At 44.9% G+C, this 19,989-nt stretch overlaps 1 protein-coding gene across 4 annotated transcripts in view; it reads right to left on the reverse strand.

Moving 5' to 3' along the window:
- LOC122560543 (solute carrier family 38 member 10-like) overlaps nt 1-17,717 on the reverse strand; it is an 82,843-nt gene extending 65,126 nt beyond the window's left edge. For all 4 annotated transcript variants that reach the window (XM_043711277.2, XM_087997939.1, XM_087997938.1 and 1 more), the window contains exons 1-4: nt 17,598-17,717; nt 5,919-6,036; nt 2,843-2,888; nt 1,221-1,314 (exon numbers count right to left, since the gene is read on the reverse strand). In XM_043711277.2, coding sequence (XP_043567212.1) covers nt 1,221-1,314; nt 2,843-2,888; nt 5,919-6,036; nt 17,598-17,687 — 348 coding nt within the window. In that variant the 5' untranslated portion in view covers nt 17,688-17,717. The remainder of the gene's footprint in view (nt 1-1,220; nt 1,315-2,842; nt 2,889-5,918; nt 6,037-17,597) is intronic.
- Nucleotides 17,718-19,989: the final 2,272 nt, after the last annotated feature.

Here is a 19,989-nt window from a genome sequence, read left to right on the forward strand (position 1 = left end):
GAAGCTGGGTTCACTAACTATCAGCACAGGAGTTACATTAAGGGAGCTTCCAAGAGCCAAGAGAGGAGAGTTAATTGTTCTTGGAGTTGCTCTTATGGTTCCTACACTTCATTCCTCAACAGCAAGGAAGAGTCTTTTAATACTCTAACTTCAGCCATTAAGAGGAAAATGCCTTCCTCCAGTTTACACTTTGGGCAGATGCACTGGTGTAGATGACCCTGTCCCATTTACTACAATATATAATGGGGAGAAAAAATTTGAATCTGACCAGGCTGTGACAGTAACTGGAGATTTGCCAGAGTCCAAGTTTTGGTCAACCAAGCCACACAGATAGGGTACACTGAGGTTTAGTAGAGTCACAGTAGAGTCACAGTAGAGTGACTCTAGTAGAGTCACAGAGTCATGCAGCATGGAAACAGAGCCTTTCGACCACCCAGTCCATGCCGAATAGAATCCCAAACTAAACTAATCCCACCTGCCTGCTCCTGGTGCATATCCCCCCAAACCTTTCCTATTCATGTCCCTTCCAAATGTCTTTAGATTGTGTAATTGGATACACATCCACCACTTCCTCGGAAAGTTATTCCACACATGAACCATTCTTTGTGTAAAACGTTTGCCTCTCCTGTCTTTTTTTTTCAATTTCTCCCCTCTCACCTTAAAAATGTACCCCCTAGTCTTGAAACCCCTATCCTAGGGAAAAGATGACTCCCATTAACTCCATCTGTGCCTCTCATCATTTTACAGATTTCTACCAGGTCACCTCTCAACCTCCTGCGCTCCAGTGAAAAAAATCCCAGCCTCTGCAGCCTTTTGTTATAACTAAAAACGTCCATACCTGGCAACATCCTGGTAAATCTTTTCATGTCAAGAGTGATAGCTGGAAACTTACAATTGACATCAATGTCCTTGGGTTAAGAAAACATAAAATCAGCCACAATTCACCTTTGTGTGCCAAGTATGTTGTTGTGCTGGGTTCAGGTGCAAGGGAGCATTGAGCAAGACTGGAATCTGTCATTCAATCAAACAGCCTAGCAGCCATCAATGTCAATCGTCACTCATTAACAACTGACAGAATAGCAGAGAGTCACTGGGACATGAATCATTGGGTTATGGTGGAGGATGGGTGGGGAGAAAATTGAGAGAAACAAAACGGGGACATAAAGAGAAAAGCAAACTTCAGATTTTCTCCTTTTTATTGAACGACGTATTGAACTTACCAGGGATCCAGTTAAAGCCAGGAAGAGGTTGGTTCCCAGATCTTCAAGCACAGCAAAGAAAGCAATACTTGTTCCCAGCATCAATCCAATCATACTGTCGGAGAAAAGCCAACAACACCTCCGCATTACAATTCAGTTGCAACTAAAGCAGATTTCTGGATTTGATGCCAGAAAGCAGAAAGTATTTCAATGAAAGGATTAAATTAAATTCCCTACGGTGTGGAAACAGGCCCTTCAGTCCAACCTGACGAGTAACCCACCCAGACCCATTTCCCCTCTGACTAATGCACCTAACACTATGGGCAATTTAGCATGACCAATTCACCTGACCCACACATCTTTGGATTGTGGGAGGAAACCGGAGCACCCAGAGGAAACCCACACAGACAGTCGCCCAAGGCTGGAATCGAACCTGAGTCCCTGGTGCTGTGACACTGCAGTGCTAACCACTGAGCCACTGTGCCACCCTGTGGATATGGGACTGCGATGTGCCAATGGTTGCTTTCTATCTGGTGTCTCCTCCCTATCCTTAGCCGTGGCTCAGCAGTGGTTTTCAGGAAAGTCTAAAAGGCAAAAAGGGAAGTGGAGAAACCACCTGAGGCTTAGGGCACAGGCACCGGTGATGAAAGACGGGGAGAGATGCTGACGAGACCAGAGTCAGTGTAACTGAAGGTAACCCAGTCTCAACATGATTTAACGTAGAAACAGATACACGATTGAAAATGAATCCATGAAACACAGCTGTCGCTCCAGGGTTTCATCAATTGCTACCATTGTTTAGATAGGAATTTGGAAGAGCAGTTACAAAAATTCCAAACCAACCGATGCAGCTCAGATTGATGTTGGCCAAGTTCCTGGTTAAACTGAATATTAATTTGGGGGCGAAAAGGTGACGTTTCAGATAAAGAACCGGTGACTGGATCTTGTCTCTGTAAAATTGTGTTAAACTGGAGGCAGTGAGTCAAGAGCCCATTGTATAGTGCTCAGCATTTTGTAATTCCTTTGGATGCAATGAGTGGCCGGCTTCCTTTACTACTTGCCAATTGAAAATGGCTGAGGATACCCGAGAATTCCAGAGCTGACAGTAAGCTTAGTACTGGAGAGGGAGAATGTATTGCCCACCAGTAACCTCAAAGGCTTGTGGGGTAGTTGGGCACTGTAAGAGCGGGAGCCCATTATCTTCCCACCAACATGTCTTTGATTCAATCCCCTCCCTTATTTTTCCCCTTTTTTACACAGCCTTTGGTGGGCAGTGGTTGTAATTTGTTAACTTGGTTATTCGCAAATTTGGTGATGCGTTTATTTACTAAAAATAGTTAAGTTCTTCCCCAATGGAAAGTTGGTTCCTGGAAACGAAGCCAAAGGGAAAGGTGGAAACCAGTGTTTGGAGTAAACCAGAGTTTTACAATAAAACCCTTGTAAGCAAAAAAAGGGAAAAGATCTTGGCCGATCTGTGCACATTGGTTAGCTGTTGCTGTTGAAGTCCTGCAGGAGGCTGAGCTCTGTCATCTGATGTCCTGATTGTAACTAGGACAGGGATTGCTTTGGTTAGAAACAAAATGCAAATTTTTGACCATAGGACATAAATGTGTCCACTTTCAAATTTACTGATGACCACTTACCTTATTTCAACGACTAATTTTCCAGGTATTCCATACGAGGTTTGAGCTAAAATAGAAATTGTAAATTTGGTTAGTTACAATTCAACATTGTCTTGAGTGAAAAGAGCTGTGTGTATAGGTGAGAGACCATGTGTGTGAATGAGACTATGCATATATGCATGTGTGTTAGTGAGTGAGACACTCTGTGTGTGTGTGTGTGTGTGCGCGTGCAATGCGTGTGCGTGTGTGTGTGTGTGTGTTAATGAGTGAGTGAGAGGTTGTGTGTGTGTTAGTGAGTGAAAGGGTGTGCACCTGTGTGTTAGTGAGTGAGCTAGAGGCTGTGCGTGTGTTAGTGAGTGCATGAGAGGCAGTGTGTGTCTGTGTGTTAGTGAGTGTGACAGGCTGTGTGCGTTAGTGAGTGAGAGACTTTATATTAGTGAATGAGAGGTTCTGTGTGTCTGTGTGGATGTGTGTATTAGTGAGTGAGAGACTGTATGTGTGTGTTAGTGAATGAGAGGCTCTGTGTGTCTATGTGTGTTTGTGAGTGAGAGGCTCTGTGTGTGTGTGTGTTAGTGAGTGAGAGGCTCTGTGTGTGTGAGTGTGTGAGAGGCTCTGTGTGTGTGTGTATGTGTGAGAGGCGCTGTGTGTTAGCGATTGAGAGGCTGGGTATGTGTGTGTGTGTGAGAGGCTCTGTGTGGCTGTGTGTGTTAGTGATTGAGAGGCTGTGTGTGTGTGAGAGGCTCTGTGTGTGTGTGTGTGTGTGTGTGAGAGGCTCTGTGTGGCTGTGTGTGTGTGTGAGAGAGGCTCTGTCTGTGTGTGAGAGAGAGAGGCTCTGTGTGTGTGTTAGTGAGTGAGAGGCTCTGTGTGTGTGTTAGTGAGTGAGAGGCTCTGTGTATGTGTGTTAGTGAGTGAGAGGCTCTGTGTGTGTGTGTGTGTTAGTGAGTGAGAGGCTGTGTGTGTGTGTGTGTTAGTGAGTGAGAGGCTGTGTGTGTGTGTTAGTGAGTGAGAGGCTCTGTGTGTGTGTTAGTGAGTGAGAGGCTCTGTGTATGTGTGTTAGTGAGTGAGAGGCTCTGTGTGTGTGTGTGTGTTAGTGAGTGAGAGGCTGTGTGTGTGTGTGTGTTAGTGAGTGAGAGGCTGTGTGTGTGTGTGTGTTAGTGAGTGAGAGGCTCTATGTGTGTGTTAGTGAGTGAGAGGCTGTGTGTGTGTGTGTTAGTGAGTGAGAGGCTCTGTGTGTGTGTGTTAGTGATTGAGAGGCTCTGTGTGTGCGTTAGTGAGTGAGAGGTTCTGTGTGTGTGTGTTAGTGAGTGAGAGGCTCTGTGTGTGTGTGTGTGTGTGAGAGTGAGGCTCTGTGTGTGGCTGTGTGTGTTAGTAATTGAGAGGCTGTGTGTGTGTGTGAGAGGCTCTGTGTGTCTGTGTGTGTTAGTGAGTGAGAGGCTCTGTGTGTGTGTTAGTGAATGAGAGGCTCTGTGTGTGTGTGTTAGTGAGTGAGAGGCTCTGTGTGGCTGTGTGTGTTAGTGATTCAGAGGCTTGTGTGTGTTAGTGAGTGAGAGGTTCTGTGTGTGTGTTCGTGAGTGAGAGGCTCTATGTGTGTGTGCATTAGTGAGTGAGAGGCTCTGTGTGTGTATGTATGTGTGTTGTTAGTGAGTGAGTCTGTGTGTGTGTGTTAGTGAGTGAGAGGCTGTGTTTGTTTGTATTTGACATAACCTTAGCACTGGCATCAACTGACACTGACAAAAGAGTACTCCAAAACCCAATCACCCCTGTAATGTAGAAGATCTACCTCCAGCAGTATACTGGAGAGATTTTGACCCTTCCTCCTATTTATTCTGATCTCACTGGCAGAAGAGTCAGTCACATAGGACACCTATTTACAATAATTGGCAAAGGGATCCAAAGAGACATTCACTGACAGTGCAAGTTGTGACCTGGAACACACTGCCTGAAAGAGTGGTGAACATTGATTCAAATGTAACTTTCCAAAGGGATTCAGATGCTCAAAAAGAAGTAATTTGTGTGACCCTTGTGCAAGGACAGGGTCTGTGGTTTAATTGGATAGGTCTTTCAAAGATGGGTAAATGGTCTCCATCCACGCTGTAACATTCTCTGACAAAATTGAAAGAAAGAGGAACAATGTTTATCTCTTCAAGCCTCTGCCCAAAGGCAGGTCCAACCCACAACCCCACATGCGGGGCCCAAGTTATCATCAAACTGATCCATGCTGGCAGTTCAGGTATTGTCCTCGAAGAAGTCGGAACTACTGTGTCGACAGGCACTTTTACATGCATTAGTGAGGCTAGAGGCTCCAGTCTCCATCCATCAGGCAGCTGACCAGGAATCTCTCCCACTCTCATTGCCTGCCATTGGTGAGTGTTGGAAGGATTGATACTGAATCTGTTTAGCTGCTTCATGGACCCACCTTCATTGGCCAACAACTCCTGGAGTGGGACTGAAACCTGGAATGTCTGTCTCAGAGGCAGGGATACTATCCACTGCACATCACAAAGCCGCCTGAACCATTCACATCAGCAGTTTGAATGGGATCAGGAAGGGAAGTCAGCAATGTTTGGCCCAGAGAATGGCTTTGGGGGTCAGTGGCTGGATGGGGTAGGATTGGGAAGCAGTGTGATGTCAACAGCCCCACACCAGCTGAGGTTAGCATGAAGGGCCCTCCTTCTCAACCTCTCTCCCCTTGCCTGAGGTGTGGTGACCCTCAGGTTAAACCACCACCAACCATTTCTCTCTCTCTCTCTCTCTCTCTCTCTCTCTCATGAGTTTGGCATGCCTATGGTCTGGTAAGAAGAGGGTGACTTGATTATGTTCAGTAACTTCTCTAAATTGGTAGCTGGGGCCCTGTGCGGCATTAAAGCAACTAATGCTAAAAATTCAAATGGTGTTGCCTGAAGTCTATGTTTAAATCAATGAAAAATGGTGCTGTTATAGCACAAAGTGGTGCTTTCAGCAGGAAATTAGTGCTCATGATGGAGCTCACTGGAATGGTTGGCTGCACACAAATGACAGAACTGGCATCCTCTCACTATTTATCATCATCTCCACTCAAGGCAACCTGCTTCCTCTGGTTTTTATGGGGAGAACTCACCGAGACCAAAGTATGTTTTGCGATTAGCAGCGACTGCTGCTTTAAGCAACATCAGACTGGAGCTGTGAGTCATCCAGGAGCAGGAGACCAGCAGGAGGGAGCCCAGGATAATGCCGCACTGTGAGCAAAATAGAAGGAGCATTAAAACGTTGTTACAACACACGGCACTGTGAGGATTACACCCTCGCTCTGGAATTTTGTCAGGTTTGGAACTAAAAATGAAGGCTGAAGGGGGAAATGACTTGCATTTATGTAGCATCCTTCAAGACCCCAGATTGCTCACTTACATTATGACAGTGATTCACTCATGGCTAGACTATTGGTTGCTAAGCTCTCTGGCTCCTATTTGACAGAATGTGGATATGCAACAAGCACCTTGGTCATCTCTACACCCAGAACAGGCCCCAGAACATTTTGTTGTAACCAACGAAGGACTTGTTGTAGGATCCAAATTTAGGAATTTGGATCCTACAAGATCCCTGCATGGTAATGTGACAATGATGAGATATGTTGTTTGAAAGTGATGATGATTAATGGTAGCTGCGGACACAGAACTGCACTGAGAAGGAAAGATCTTGTCAGGGCAAAATAGGTGGCATGGGTGATACATGATTGTAAATACATTCTTGTATTTGGAAATATATGTTCCCCTATCATCATCAGTTGTGTGAGTGAATGTTTACCTGGCTGAAATGATAACTTGTATTAATTTTAAAAATATACTTTATTCATAAAAACATCTTTTATATACACAGTCACAAAATTCTGTACAGTCGCATATTAAGGAAACAAACAAACAAACATTGGAGTTTGACTCCATCCAAAGGCGTACATTACAAGAGTATTTTTACATGTATTTGAGGCACTGGGGTGGATGGGGAGACCCGATAATTGAACAGATCCACATTTACCTTCAGCAGAAAGCCCTCAGATGAACATCTTTCCCCACTGTGCCTTGGCAGCAGTTGCCTCAGGCTTTAATGTGTGCCTCAACACGTTGTCCTGGACCTTAGAATGTGCCAGTCCACAACACTCAATCCTTGCACTGGTAGAGCAACATGTTTTGGACAGACCAAAGAGCATCTTTCACTGAGTTGATAGTCCTACAGGTGTAGTCGATGGTTGTCTTGGTGTGTGTCCAGGGAAACAAACCGCAGAGGACAAAGTCCTGTGTCACAGAGCTACTTGGGACAAACCTGGACATAAACCACAGCACCTCTTTGCAGACTTCCTTTGCAAAGGCACATTCCAGAAGGAGATTTGTGACAGTCTCAACCTGATAACATTGAAGGTACAGAGTCCAGCCAAACTTAGCACTGCACAGGGTTTAACAATGCAAGGTGTGAAGTAAGCAGCTCCCTGCTTTGGTAACTAGAGTCAATCTCTGTGGGAATGTATTACATTGCTTTTGCATCATAGCCATGATTGTCTTTGGTTCCTTGGGTTGCTTGGTGTGGACAAGAGTGCTCAGTATTCGGGATCTCTTGTCCCTGCACGTGGTAATGCCTCCTGTTCACTTTGTGTGCAAAGCTCAGAGCTATATTACATAAATATACAACAGAAATAATTCTTGATGTAAGAAGCACCTCAGGTTATCCTTGTGCAATAAAAATGCAGCTTCCTTCAGAATTGGGAATATCAATCCCAACTAATCTCTGCCCATCACAGTTGAATCGGTATTTTGTGCTTGCATCACCGACTACAGACTGGGTGACAACTTGCACTCTGAACTTTTGACCTCTGCTTTTCTCACCGTGGAAGAATCCCCTTGCATGACAAAACAGGCAGCCTCACCCGGATCAGCCCTTGGTAGCCTTGAGGCAGCCCAGTTAGGAATTAGAGCGGATAAGACCAGTGTTGCTATGTTACCACTGTCTTACTAATTGAGTCAATTGTCTCAAATCATTTGTTAAGTCCCTGAACTGATTGGCAAGAATATTTCCTTAACCATCAGGCTGTTTCACTGTTTGCAAAGAAGTTAACAAATGGACCAGAAATATCAGGACAGATCTGACTAGTTGTGAGCTCAAAGTTCCTGTATGAACCCGTCAAGCTAAATTCAATAAAATGAGAACAGCCTAACATTTGTTTCAGATAATTGATCTAGAACAATGGCTCTTCCACACGCCACCCCAGCTCCCATGTCACTGCTTGTTCTCAGTGGTGACGGGCACAAAAACAGAAGTTGCTGGAAAAGCTCAGCAGATCTGGCAGCTTCTGTAAAGAGATATCAGAGTTAACGTTTTGGGTCCAGTGACCCTTGCTCAGCACAGTTCTGAAGCAATTTATGTTTTTGCATCAGATTTCCAGGATCTGTAGTTGTTTCGGTTTTTTTGCTAAGTGGGTGGTGAGTTTGTATGTGTTGGACCTCACACCAGCCTATGGAGGATTCATATGTACAGTATGTCTGCATGCCGTGAATACTCATTAATGCAAAACATAATGTAAATTAGGAGACTGACCACATAACAGCCGCTGTCCATTTTTCCTACATCCTCCAATCACACCCCATTGGATGGAGTCAAACTCCAATGTTTGTTTGTTTGTTTCCTTAATATGCGACTGTACAGAATTTTGTGACTGCGTATGTAAAAAGTTTTTTTTATGAATAAAGTATATTTTAAAAATTAATACAAGTTATCATTTCAGCTAGGTAACCATTCACTCACACAACTGATGATGATAGGGGAACATATATTTCCAAATACGAGAATGTATTGACACTCATGTATCACCCATGCCACCTATTTTGCCCTGACAAGATCTTCTTTCCTTCTCAGTGGTTTGTGTCATGTTTACTTTTTTCTCAGCAGAGGTGAGTCCCTTTCCCCCATTTGCACCTTTGCTTACACCTATACCACACCTCTACTCCTCCATCACCATTAGCAACCCTTTTGCCTTTTGCACTGGGTCTCCACACCATCTGTTCCCCTCACTCCTCTTCCATCTCTGTTAAAAATAATATCGTCTTCCAACCTCTGTCAGTTCTGCAGAAGTCATACTGGACCCGACACATTAACTGTATCTCTCTCCATAGGGTTAAAAATTACACAACACCAGGTTATTGTCCAACAGGGTTAGTTGGAAGCACTAGTTGACAACCAGCTGATAAAGAAGCAGCGTTCCGAAAGCTAGTGCTTAAACCTTTCGCACTATAACCTGGTATGTGATTTTTTTTAGCTTTGTACATCCCAGTCCAATACCGGCGTCTCCAAATCATCTCTCCATAGATGCTGCCAGACCTGCTGAGTTTCTCACTCTGTGGGACCATAAGATATAAGAGTCAAGATTAGAGTGATGCTGGAAAAGCACAGCAGGTCAGGTCAGGAAAATCATTGTTACAGGCAAAAGCCCTTCATCAGGAATTCTGATGAAGGGCTTTTGCCCGAAATGTCGATTTTCCTGCTCCTTGGATGCTGCCTGACCCGCTGTGCTTTTCCAGCACCACTCTAATCTTGACCCTAATCTCCAGCAGCTGCAGTACCTACCTTTGCCCAAAAGATATTAGATCGTAAGACATAGGAGCAGAATTACACCATTTGGCCCATCGAGTCTGCTCCACCATTTGATCATGGCTGATATGTTACTCAATTCTGTTATCCTACTTTTTCCGGTAACCCTTAATCCCCTTATTAATCAAGAACCTATCTAACTCTGTCTTAAAGACTTGGCCTCCACAGCCTTCTGCAGCAATGAGTTCCACAGACTCACCACCCTCTGGCTGAAGAAATTCCTCCTCATCTCAGTTCTAAAGGGTCGTCCCTTCACTCTGAGGTTGGAACCTCAGCTCCTAGTCTGTCCTACTAGTGGAAACATATTGTCCCCATATCCACTCTATCCAGGTCTCTCGGTATTGTAAATTTAAAAAAAAAACTGAAAGAACCGCAGATGCTGGAAACCAGAAACAAAAGCTGGCATTGCTGGGCAAGTTCAGCAAATCTAGCAGGATCTGTGGAGAGAAATCAGAGTTAATGTTTGGGATGTCCCCTTTTGCAGAATGGATGGTAGCTCAGAAAAAATTGTTTTTTATGCAGAAGGTAGAATGAGGGGAGGATATAAAGACTAAACAATAGGTGGAGATAGAGCCCAAAGAGAGAGAAGAACAATTGGACAGACAAAGGGGTGGATATCAGTCAGCCTGGGGAGTGGGGGCATGAGTAGCTGCTAATGGGGACTGTTAGTGGTTTACAATGAGTTGTGTATAATAACATACCATGAGGTAACAAGGCCTGGTGTGTGGGGAAAGTGTGGGGAAGGTGTTCAGGCCCTGAAATTGCTGATCTTGCTATTTCGTCCAGAGGGCTGCAGAGTTCCCAAGTGGAAAACGAGGTGTTGTCCTTTCAGCTTGCTCTCTAGAATAGAGTGGTGCTGGAAAAGCACAGCAGGTCAGGCAGCATCCGAGGAGCAAGAAAATCGAGGTTTCGGGCAAAAGCCCTTCATCAGGAATGCTTGTGCTGAGCTTCACTGGAGCACTGCAGCAAGTCTGAGACAGAGACATTGGCCAGGGAACAGGGTAGGGTTTTAAAGTGACAGGCAACTGGAAGCTCAAGGTCTATTTTGCAGGCAGGCTGTAGATGTTCTGTGAAGTGGTCAGCCAGTCTATGCTTTATTTCCCCACTGTAGAGGAGACCACATTGTGAGCAACAAATGCAGTAGACTAGACTGTGAGAAGTGCAGGTAAAGTGTTGCTTCACCTGGAAGGTGTGTTTTGGATACTGAGGAGGGAGGAAGTAAACGGGCAGGTGTTACACCTTCTGCGGTTACAGGGGAAGGTGCCACGGGGGTGCGGGTCGATGGTGAATGCGGAGTGGACCTGGGTATCCCGCCGGGAATGATCCCTACAGAAGGCTAACAGGGAAGGGAAAGGGAATATGTGCCTGGAGGTGTCATCTCACCGGAGGACCAATGACCCTACCTGGGATGGTAGATGAGGACAGGGGGAACCCTATTGCTGTTACTGGAAGGAAGAGAGGGGGTGAGGACTGAAGGGCAGGATATGGGCTGTACCCGGCTGAGGGCCCTGTCAGGTTGAAGAAGAAGGTGGACATTTTGGAGGCCTCCATGTTGAAATTGGAACAGATGCAACAGAGACAGAGGAACAGGGAGAATGGAGTCTTTACAGAAAGCAGGGTGTGAGGATGTATAGTCAAGGTAGCTGTGGGAGTTGGTGGGTTCATAGTGGATATTAGTGGCCAGCCTATCCCCAGAAATGGAAACAGATTTCAAGGAAAGGAAGGGAGGAGTCAGAGATGGACCAGGTGAAGGTGAAAGTGGGATGGAAATTGGTGGCAAAATTGATAAACGCTTCCAATTTCAGATGAGACAGGGAAGCAGCTGAGGATATCATCACTATACTGGAGAAAGAGTTGTGGTTGGGGGCTGGAATGGGATTGGAACAGGGAATGTTCCAAGTACCCCACAAAGCGACAGGCATAACTGGGGCCCACGAGTGTACCTATGGCCACCCCTCTGACCTGAAAGTATCTCTGAGTACCTCTAGTATTCTGTAAGTTTCAATCTGGTACCCCCCTCATCTTTCTAAACTTCATCGAGTTCAGACCCAGAGTCCTCAACCACTCCTCATATGGCAAGCCCTTCATCCCCAGGATCATTCTTGTGAACCAGCCCTGGACCCCCTGCAATGCCAGCACCTCCATCCCTAGATACGGGGCCCAAAGCTGCTCCCAATATTCCTGATGCAGTCTGACCAGTGTTTTATACAGCCTCAGCAGTATATCCCTGCTTTTGTATTGCAGCCCTCTCCAAATGGATCACTAACATTGCATTTGTCTTCCTAACTGCCAACTGAATCTGCATGTCAACCTTCTGAGAACCCTAAACTAGGGTTCCTAAGTCCCCTTGTGCTCCAGATTTTCAAAGCCTTTCCCCAATAGTCTACACCTCTCTTCTTTCTACCGAAGTGAATAATCTCATACTTTCTCACATCTGCCACTTCTTTGCCCATTTGCCTAGCCTGTTCAAGTCTTTCTGCAGCCTTCCCATTTCTTCAACACTACCTGCACCTCCACTTATTTTTGTGTCATCTCCGTGATTCGTTCAAATTTCTACCAGCATTTGGCTTTTAGTCAGTTCGGGCAGTTGCCTGAAACATGGGTCCATGTTTTTCCTGTTGAACTGAAGCGGGGGGGGGGGCGGGGGGGGGGGGGGGGGGGGGGGGAGCAGAACGGTCGTTTGTGTAGAGGATCAGGACCAGCAAGGGGTGAGCCAGTAATGAGCAGGATTGGGGTTAAAGGGTTGGAGTTCAGGCACAGAGAGAAATGGACGAGGGTCCTAGAGAGGCCTAAGGATGGGACATAGAGGGAAGACTTGCAGAGGGACCATCCTTAGTGAGCTGGGAGAGGGTGGAGATTGCCAGTGAAGGTAGGAATATTAGGAGTGTGTGGGTCAATGCCAGTCCGCGTGCATCTCAGCGTGTTGGCTGAAAAAGTCTTAATGGGGCATTGGGGGATCACTGACAACATTTGAATTCCTGAGAGGCATCTCAGAGATTCGTAGACCAGGTGAGCCTGCAGGCTCAGTCACAGTGATGAAATTGAGAACTGCAGATTCTGGAGTTACTAGAGTCAAGATTAGAGTGGTGCTGGAAAAGCACAGCAGGTCAGGCAGCATCCGAGGAGCAGGAAAATCAACATTTCGGGCAGGAGCCGATGCTTCCTAATGACCTTCTGTCATTAGGACATGAGTGGTGCTGGAAAAGCACAGAAGGTCATTAGGAAGCATCAGCTCCTGCCCGAAATGTTCATTTTCCTGCTCCTCGGATGCTGCCTGACCTGCTGTGCTTTTCCAGCACCACTCTAATCTTGACTCATATCCTCACAGTGACAATTACAACACTGGGCGCAATCACAGACATTCAATAAATAGTGGACAGTAAACCACAGCCACAAGAAAGGAAATGGCACAAAAACAGAAATAATTGGGAAAGCTCAGCAGGTCTGGCAGCTTCTGTGGTGAGAAATCAGTGTTAACGTCTCAGGGTCTGGTGACCCTCCCTCAGAATTGATGGTAGCTGGAAAAGTGTTGGAAGATATATGCAAAAGATAGGGTGGGGGGGAAGGGATAAGGAGTAAACAATGGGTGGGGATAGAGTCCAAAGAGAGAGAACAGCTGGACAGGCAAAGGATAACGATCTGGCTAGGAGGGTGAACAGCTATTACACTGGACTGTTAGTGACTAACAATGGGTGGTGTATAATAGCAGCCTATGTGGTAACATGGCCTGGTGTGGGGGGATGGGGCAAGGATATGGGAGAGCTCAACCCCTAGAGTTATTGAAATCGATATTGAGTCCTGAAGGCTGCAGGGTCCCCAAGTACAAATTGGCACTCCCTCCCCTGTAACCATCGATGCATGCCAATCAGAAAGTATATCAGTACACTTAGCTCTCTGACTAAACAAGTCTCAATAAATGACAATGAAACATAGACAGATAAAGCGAGAGCCTGTCCTGTGCAATGTTTGTAGGTGATACGTAAATTTGAATAGAACACCAATGCCACCTTTATTCGCCCAGTAAGTTTCATGTTAATTGCAATAGAGTTGAACAAGAAGATTTACTTCCAGGTTTAGAACCTCCCCATTTAGCCAGGAAGTTGTTTCATAGGCCACCTGTAGCCTCAACATTGTCAGCTGATGGTGGGCTTCACCCCCCACTATATGTCTCCCGTGTACACTGCTGACACTTTAAGCTCTTACTGCAATCATGGGGAAGTGGTTAAAAAAACAGTACTCTGACCTCAGTGGTGGGCAAGTTGTTGGAGGGAATCCTGAGGGACAGGATGTATATGTATTTGGAAAGGCAAGGACTGATTCAGGATAGTCAACATGGCTTTGTGCGTGGGAAATCATGTCTCACAAACTTGATTGAGTTTTTTGAAGAAGTAGCAAAGAAGATTGATGAGGGCAGAGCAGTGGATGTGATCTGTATGGACTTCAATAAGGTGTTTGACAAGGTTCCCCATGGGAGACTGATTAGCAAGGTTAGATCTCATGGAATACAGGGAGAACTAGCATTTGGTTACAGAAATGGCTCAAAGGTAGAAGACAGAGAGTGGTGGTGGAGGGTTGTTTTTCAAACTGGAGGCCTGTGACCAGTGGAGTGCCACAAGATTGGTGCTGGGCCCTCTACTTTTTGTCATTTACATTAATGATTTGGATGCGAGCATAAGAGGTACAGTCAGTAAGTTTGCAGATGACACCAAAATTGAGGTGTAGTGGACAGCGAAGAGGGTTACCTCAGATTACAACAGGATCTGGACCAGATGGGCCAATTGGCTGAGAAGTGGCAGATGGAGTTTAATTCAGATAAATGCGAGGTGTTGCATTTTGGGGAAGCAAATCTTAGTGGGACTTATACACTTAATGGTAAGGTCCTAGGGAGTGTTGCTGAACAAAGAGACCTTGGAGCACAGGTTCATAGCTCCTTGGAAGTGGAGTCACAGGTAGATAGGATAGTGAAGAAGGCTTTTGGTATGCTTTCCTTTATTGGTCAGATTATTGAGTACAGGAGTTGGGAGGTCATGTTGCGGCTATACAGGAAATTGATCAGGCCACTGTTGGAATATTGCGTGCAATTCTGGTCTCCTTCCTATCGGAAAGATGTTGTGAAACTTGAAAGGGTTCAGAAAAGATTTACAAGGATGTTACCAGGGTTGGAGGATCTGAACTACAGGGAGACGCTGAATAGGCTGGGGCTGTTTCCCCTGGAGCGTCGAAGGTTGAGGGGTGACCTTATAGAGGTTTACAAAATTATGAGGGGCATGGATAGGATAAATAGACAAAGTCTTTTCCCTGGGGTTGGGGAGTCCAGAACTAGAGGGCATTGGTTTAGGGTGAGAGGGGAAAGATATAAAAGAGACCAAAGGGGCAACGTTTTCACACAGAGCGTGGTACGTGTATGGAATGAGCTGCCAGAGGATGTGGTGGAGACTGGTACAATTGCAACATTTAAGAGGCATTTGAATGGGTATATGAATAAGAAGGGTTTGGAGGGATATGGGCCGGGTGCTGGCAGGTGGGACTAGATTGGGTTGGGATATCTGGTCGGCATGGATGGGTTGGACCGAAGGGTCTGTTTCCATGCTGTACATCTCTATGACTCTATGACTCTTAAAAAACCTCTATAAAATCGCCTCTCAACCTCCTATGCTCCAGTGAAAAAGGTGCCAGCCTATCCAGCCTTTCTATAGAACTTAAACCTTCCATACCCAGTAAATCTCTTCTGAACCCTCTCCAGCTTAATAATATCTAATATCTTCCTATAACTGATCAACCAGTTCTGAACACAGAATTCCAGATAAGACCTCACCAACAGCCAGTACAACCTCAACCTGACATTCCAACTCCAATTCTCAAAGGACAGACCAATGAAGGTGCATGTGCCAAATGCCTTTTTAACCACCCTGTCTATATGTGACAATAAAAACAGAAACTTGGTGGAAAGATTCAGCACGCCAAGCAGTCTCTATGTGGAGAAGAAGGCAACAGGTCAATGATCTTTTGAAAAATGTTACCTAACCTGCTAAACATTCCCAGGTCCATTAAAGTAATTGCTGTATTTTTAGAAATGTATGTGATGACTCAGTGCCTGTGACATGGCCCATGCAAAATCACTGCGCAATACCTTTCTTTAGTAAGATTGCAAATTACTGCCCAGAAATTATGGTCAGTGTAAAGCTGTAAAATTGAGGATTACTACAATGTCAAAGATGCATTTCCCCTTTCATGACATGAAGCAAATTGCAATAGGAGCTGATTAAAGCTACCTGTGTTAACCTCACCTAAATACAGTACGTTTAATGCAGAGACTGTACCAAGAGGTGTTAAACTGTGGTGTTCTGGATGTCAATGTACAGCTCAAAGAAACATAGAAAAGATCCTGGTCTAAGGATTACCCCTCAACCAATGCCAGCAAACTGTAGTCACTCATCACATTGCTGTTGTATGCAGGCAAATTTTCATACAGCATAACGTGGACATCAATTCAAAAATATTTGGCTGTGAAACAACACCCAAATTCTTTAACAACAAGCAGTTTGTTTTGATCTGCAACATCTTATGTTTTCAAAGTAGCACAGCTTAATAAGTCTTCTATTTCAAATAAATTATTTGATTATTGGAACACAAAATAAAATTACAAAATTGGCCGATGTTACCAAATTCATGGGGAGAGGCTAACAGTGAGGGTTGATGCTTAGTTTAATATCCCATTTGTAGCTGGAACATCAGGACCTTCAGTACGTAACAGAGGTGGAATTTCATATTAACTGGGATCTGACTGTTGATGTGTGATGGTAGTCAGGAGGAAGCTGTCAGTACTAATCAAGCCAAGTGCCAAAAAATTCACGCCAAGTGCCAAAAGCCAAATGGTTCCAAACATATCTCAGGCATGCCGTCGCAGGTCTCAAAAACCTATTTCTGAAATTGTTGCTACACCACATTTAACTAAAGTAACATAAACCTGGCAGGAAACAATAGAAGAGGGAGGAAATGGATAAAAGACGTGTTGAAAAAGTACAATCATTACACAATACAGAAGAGGCCCTTCAACCCATCCAGTCTGCACTCTAATTCTACATGAGTCCCACTTTAACCAGCATTTGACCCCTAATCTTGAATGCTTTAACACTTCAAGTGCTCATTCAAATGCTTTTTAAAAGGTTGTGATGTTTTCCACCTCATATACCATTCCAGCAGATCATTCCAGATCCATCCCCTTAGGTGAAAAATATTTTCCTCATATCCCTTCTACTTAAAATTTTACCGCCTTGTTATTGATCCCTTCAGCTAAGGGGATCAGCTGCATTTTATGCATCCTGTCCATGCCCCTCATAATCCTACACACCTCAGTCAGGTTCCCTCTCATGCTTCTCTGCTTTGAACAAAATAACCTGAGCTTATCCAGCCTCTCTTCAAAGCTAAACTGCTCTATCCATAGGCAACATCCTGGTGAATCTCCTCTGCACCCCATCCAGTGCAATCACATCCTTCCTATAATGTAGTGACTAGAACTGCACACAGTTATCCAGCTGTAGCCTAGCCAAAGTCTGTACAGCTCCAACATGATCTCCACGTTCATATAATTTCTGCCACGATTGATAAAAGCAAGTATCCCATATGCCCTCTTCAGTGTGGAAACAGGTAATTTGGACCAACAAGTCCAAACTAATCCTCCAAATAGTAACCTACCCAGACCCATTCCCCTACCCTATTATTCTACATTTACCTCTGACTAATGCACCCAGCCGATACATCCCTGAACACTATGGGCAATTTAGTCTGGCCAATTGACCTAATCTTTGGATTGTGGGAGGAAACCCACGCAGACACAGGGAGAATGTGCAAAGTCCATACAGACAGTCAACTGAGGCTGGAATCAAACCTAGGTCTCTGGCGCTGTGAGGCATCAGTGCTAACCACGGAGCCACTGTGCTGCTTAACCTGACCTGTCACCCTTCAGGGATTTGTAGACAATCACCCAAGATCCCTCTGTTATTCTGAGCTTCCTACTGCTAAGAGAACTCTGAGCCAAGATGTGAAGTGAATTTAAAATCCCTCCAAACCATCGAGATGAACAGGTATTGCTACCAGCATTTACCTTACGAGTTAATTGCACTGTCTGGGCTTGTTTGAATCAAAATTTAATCTGGATAGTAATTACCTGTTGAAAACAGAATGGCAGTGTCAACAGAGATACTCCAACAAAGCTGTTCACAACAGCAATAGTTAAACGTGGCTCCTTCACAAACATTCCGGTGCACTCCTATCACTTGAAAACTGGCCAGCTGAAGAAGATTTGACTGCTGAATATTACTCATGCACGTGACTGCTCTATACCATGATATTACTCAATGCTACTCACAATTTAACATTGTTTCCTGTTTGCTTAAATATTTGCATTGAACTCCTCCCCAATTCTTGTTCGATTAGTAATAGCTCAGGAGAAACATGGATGTACGGTGAACAGTTTGTCGATTTCTAGCCCACAATAGGACTTGCCATTTGGTCCATCTTAATGATACTATTCAGATCCGATATGTGGCAGCATCCATTTGTTCCTTAAATACCCCAAGGGTCTTCTGCTTCCACTAAGAAAGTCTTAATATAGCGACTTTCCCAACCTTGGGATATTTTACAGACACGTCAATGCTTTTGTCGTCACTGTTGTAATATAGAAAATGCAACTGGAAATATCAACACCGCTAACTCCCACAATTGACAATGTGAAAGTATGGATAATCTGCTTCCTAGGAATCTTCATTGAGTGATAAGCCTTGCCCTGGACAATTGGAAGAAAAGCCTTGTTCATTTTTGAAGTAGCACTATTGAATATTTCCTGTCGACTTGAGAAATCAAATGAGGCTGTGGTTTAATGTGTCATCTGAAAGGCACATTTCCAGGAGCTCTGCATTCCCTCAATGGCACAGTGGCTCCAAGGACCTGGGTTTGATTCCACCCTCAGACGACTTTCTGTGTGGAGTTTATCTGTTCTCCCTGTGGGTTTTCTCTGGGTGTTCTGGTTTCTTCCCACACTCTAGAGATGTGCAGGCTCAGTGGATTAGCCATGGGAAATGCAGGGTTACAGGAGCAAGGCAGGGGGTGGAACTGAGTGGGCTGCTCTTTGGTGTAAACCTGAGGGGCTAAATGGCCTGCTTCCATAATGTAGGAATTCTATAATTCCAAGTAGCACACTGGAGCATCAGCATAGCCCAACCACCAGAGTCAGATGCAGAGTAGCACTAACTGAATCCTGGCTGAAACTGCAGAATAAATGGAATAAGAAGAAAGGGGGGGGGGGGGGGGGGGGCGGCGGGGTGGTGAGAGCAGGAGATGGGGTAAGACCGGGGAATATGCAAAGATGCTAAAGCATGAGACAAGTGTGAGAGAAGGGTTAGGATGGCAGGGATGGACGTAAGATGGGGTAGAATCAGGAAGACAAGAGAGTGAGGGAATGAAGAGGGAAGGAAGAATGGGTACTGAACAATATGGGAGAGGAGACAAAGGGTAAGGTAGGGTAGGGTGGGGTGGGGTGGGGGAGGAGCGGTGGAGAAAGATGTTGTGAAATATTATCACATTCAGGTTGGGAATCATCAAACTGCCTCAATGTGGTGAGTGGTTGGGCCTTGGGTGAAATTATGATTTTGTGACTGGTTGATAGGTCGAGTGGATCGCGTCCCATTGCTGAGCCGATTGGAATTGCTCCTTGTTTCCTGACATCCCACAGCAGCAAAGCTCCTGAACAGTTCCATCTGGGATGGCGAGTGTTATAGAAAGAGCACAGAGTTGTAGAATGATTCTGATAGAGTTAACACTAGCATTGCCAACAGCTCCGTCTAACCTGATGCTTTCACACTGTCTTTGGGTGATGAATGAGGCAGTCTGATGTGAGATCCTGTATCAGTCCTGGCGCCTAAAGGTCCTTGTAGATATTCTTAATCAACCCATTCAGCGGTGTAATGACACATCTCTGGTAAAGGTAGGATTTTAAAACAGAGCTTCTGCTTCAGAGGAAGGGACACTACCACTGCATCACAAGAGCCCCAATAGAGTTTATAATTATGTCTAACTGTTTAATACAACTTGCACTAACTGCTATCATGGAATAACTTGCCTCTTGTCATGCAAGACATATGCCTCTTCTTGTTAAGATTCATCAGGCCCTCAGACCCAGCATAGAAAGGAGGGCTGATGACAGCAATGTACCCCACTTATAAACTGTCAATGGGGGTAACCCAGAACCCAATACCACACTGGTGCTATTTAAAGCAGTCTTGTTTAACATATTTCTGTCATTTTCCAGGTATAAGTTTTCATGCTCTTTTTGAAACTACTCTCTACTTCTTTTGTTTACAACTGACTTTGAGTTATGATTAACAGCCTTCTCTTTAAAGTTGTTTTAAACTCATAAATGTGGTACTTATTGTCTGTCTTGCTGTGTTCATAGTGCCACCTACAGTGCAAAATCTCTAGAATGTTGTGAGCTGAACTATTTTATACACAGTATACAGTTATGGCTCACATGTCACAGTTGTGATAATGGCAACCGTGCCATT

Source organism: Chiloscyllium plagiosum, unplaced genomic scaffold, assembly GCF_037043375.1.
Source record: "Chiloscyllium plagiosum isolate Xiang-an unplaced genomic scaffold, Cpla_swu_hap1 HiC_scaffold_20, whole genome shotgun sequence".
NCBI classification, from domain to species: Eukaryota; Metazoa; Chordata; class Chondrichthyes; order Orectolobiformes; family Hemiscylliidae; genus Chiloscyllium; species Chiloscyllium plagiosum.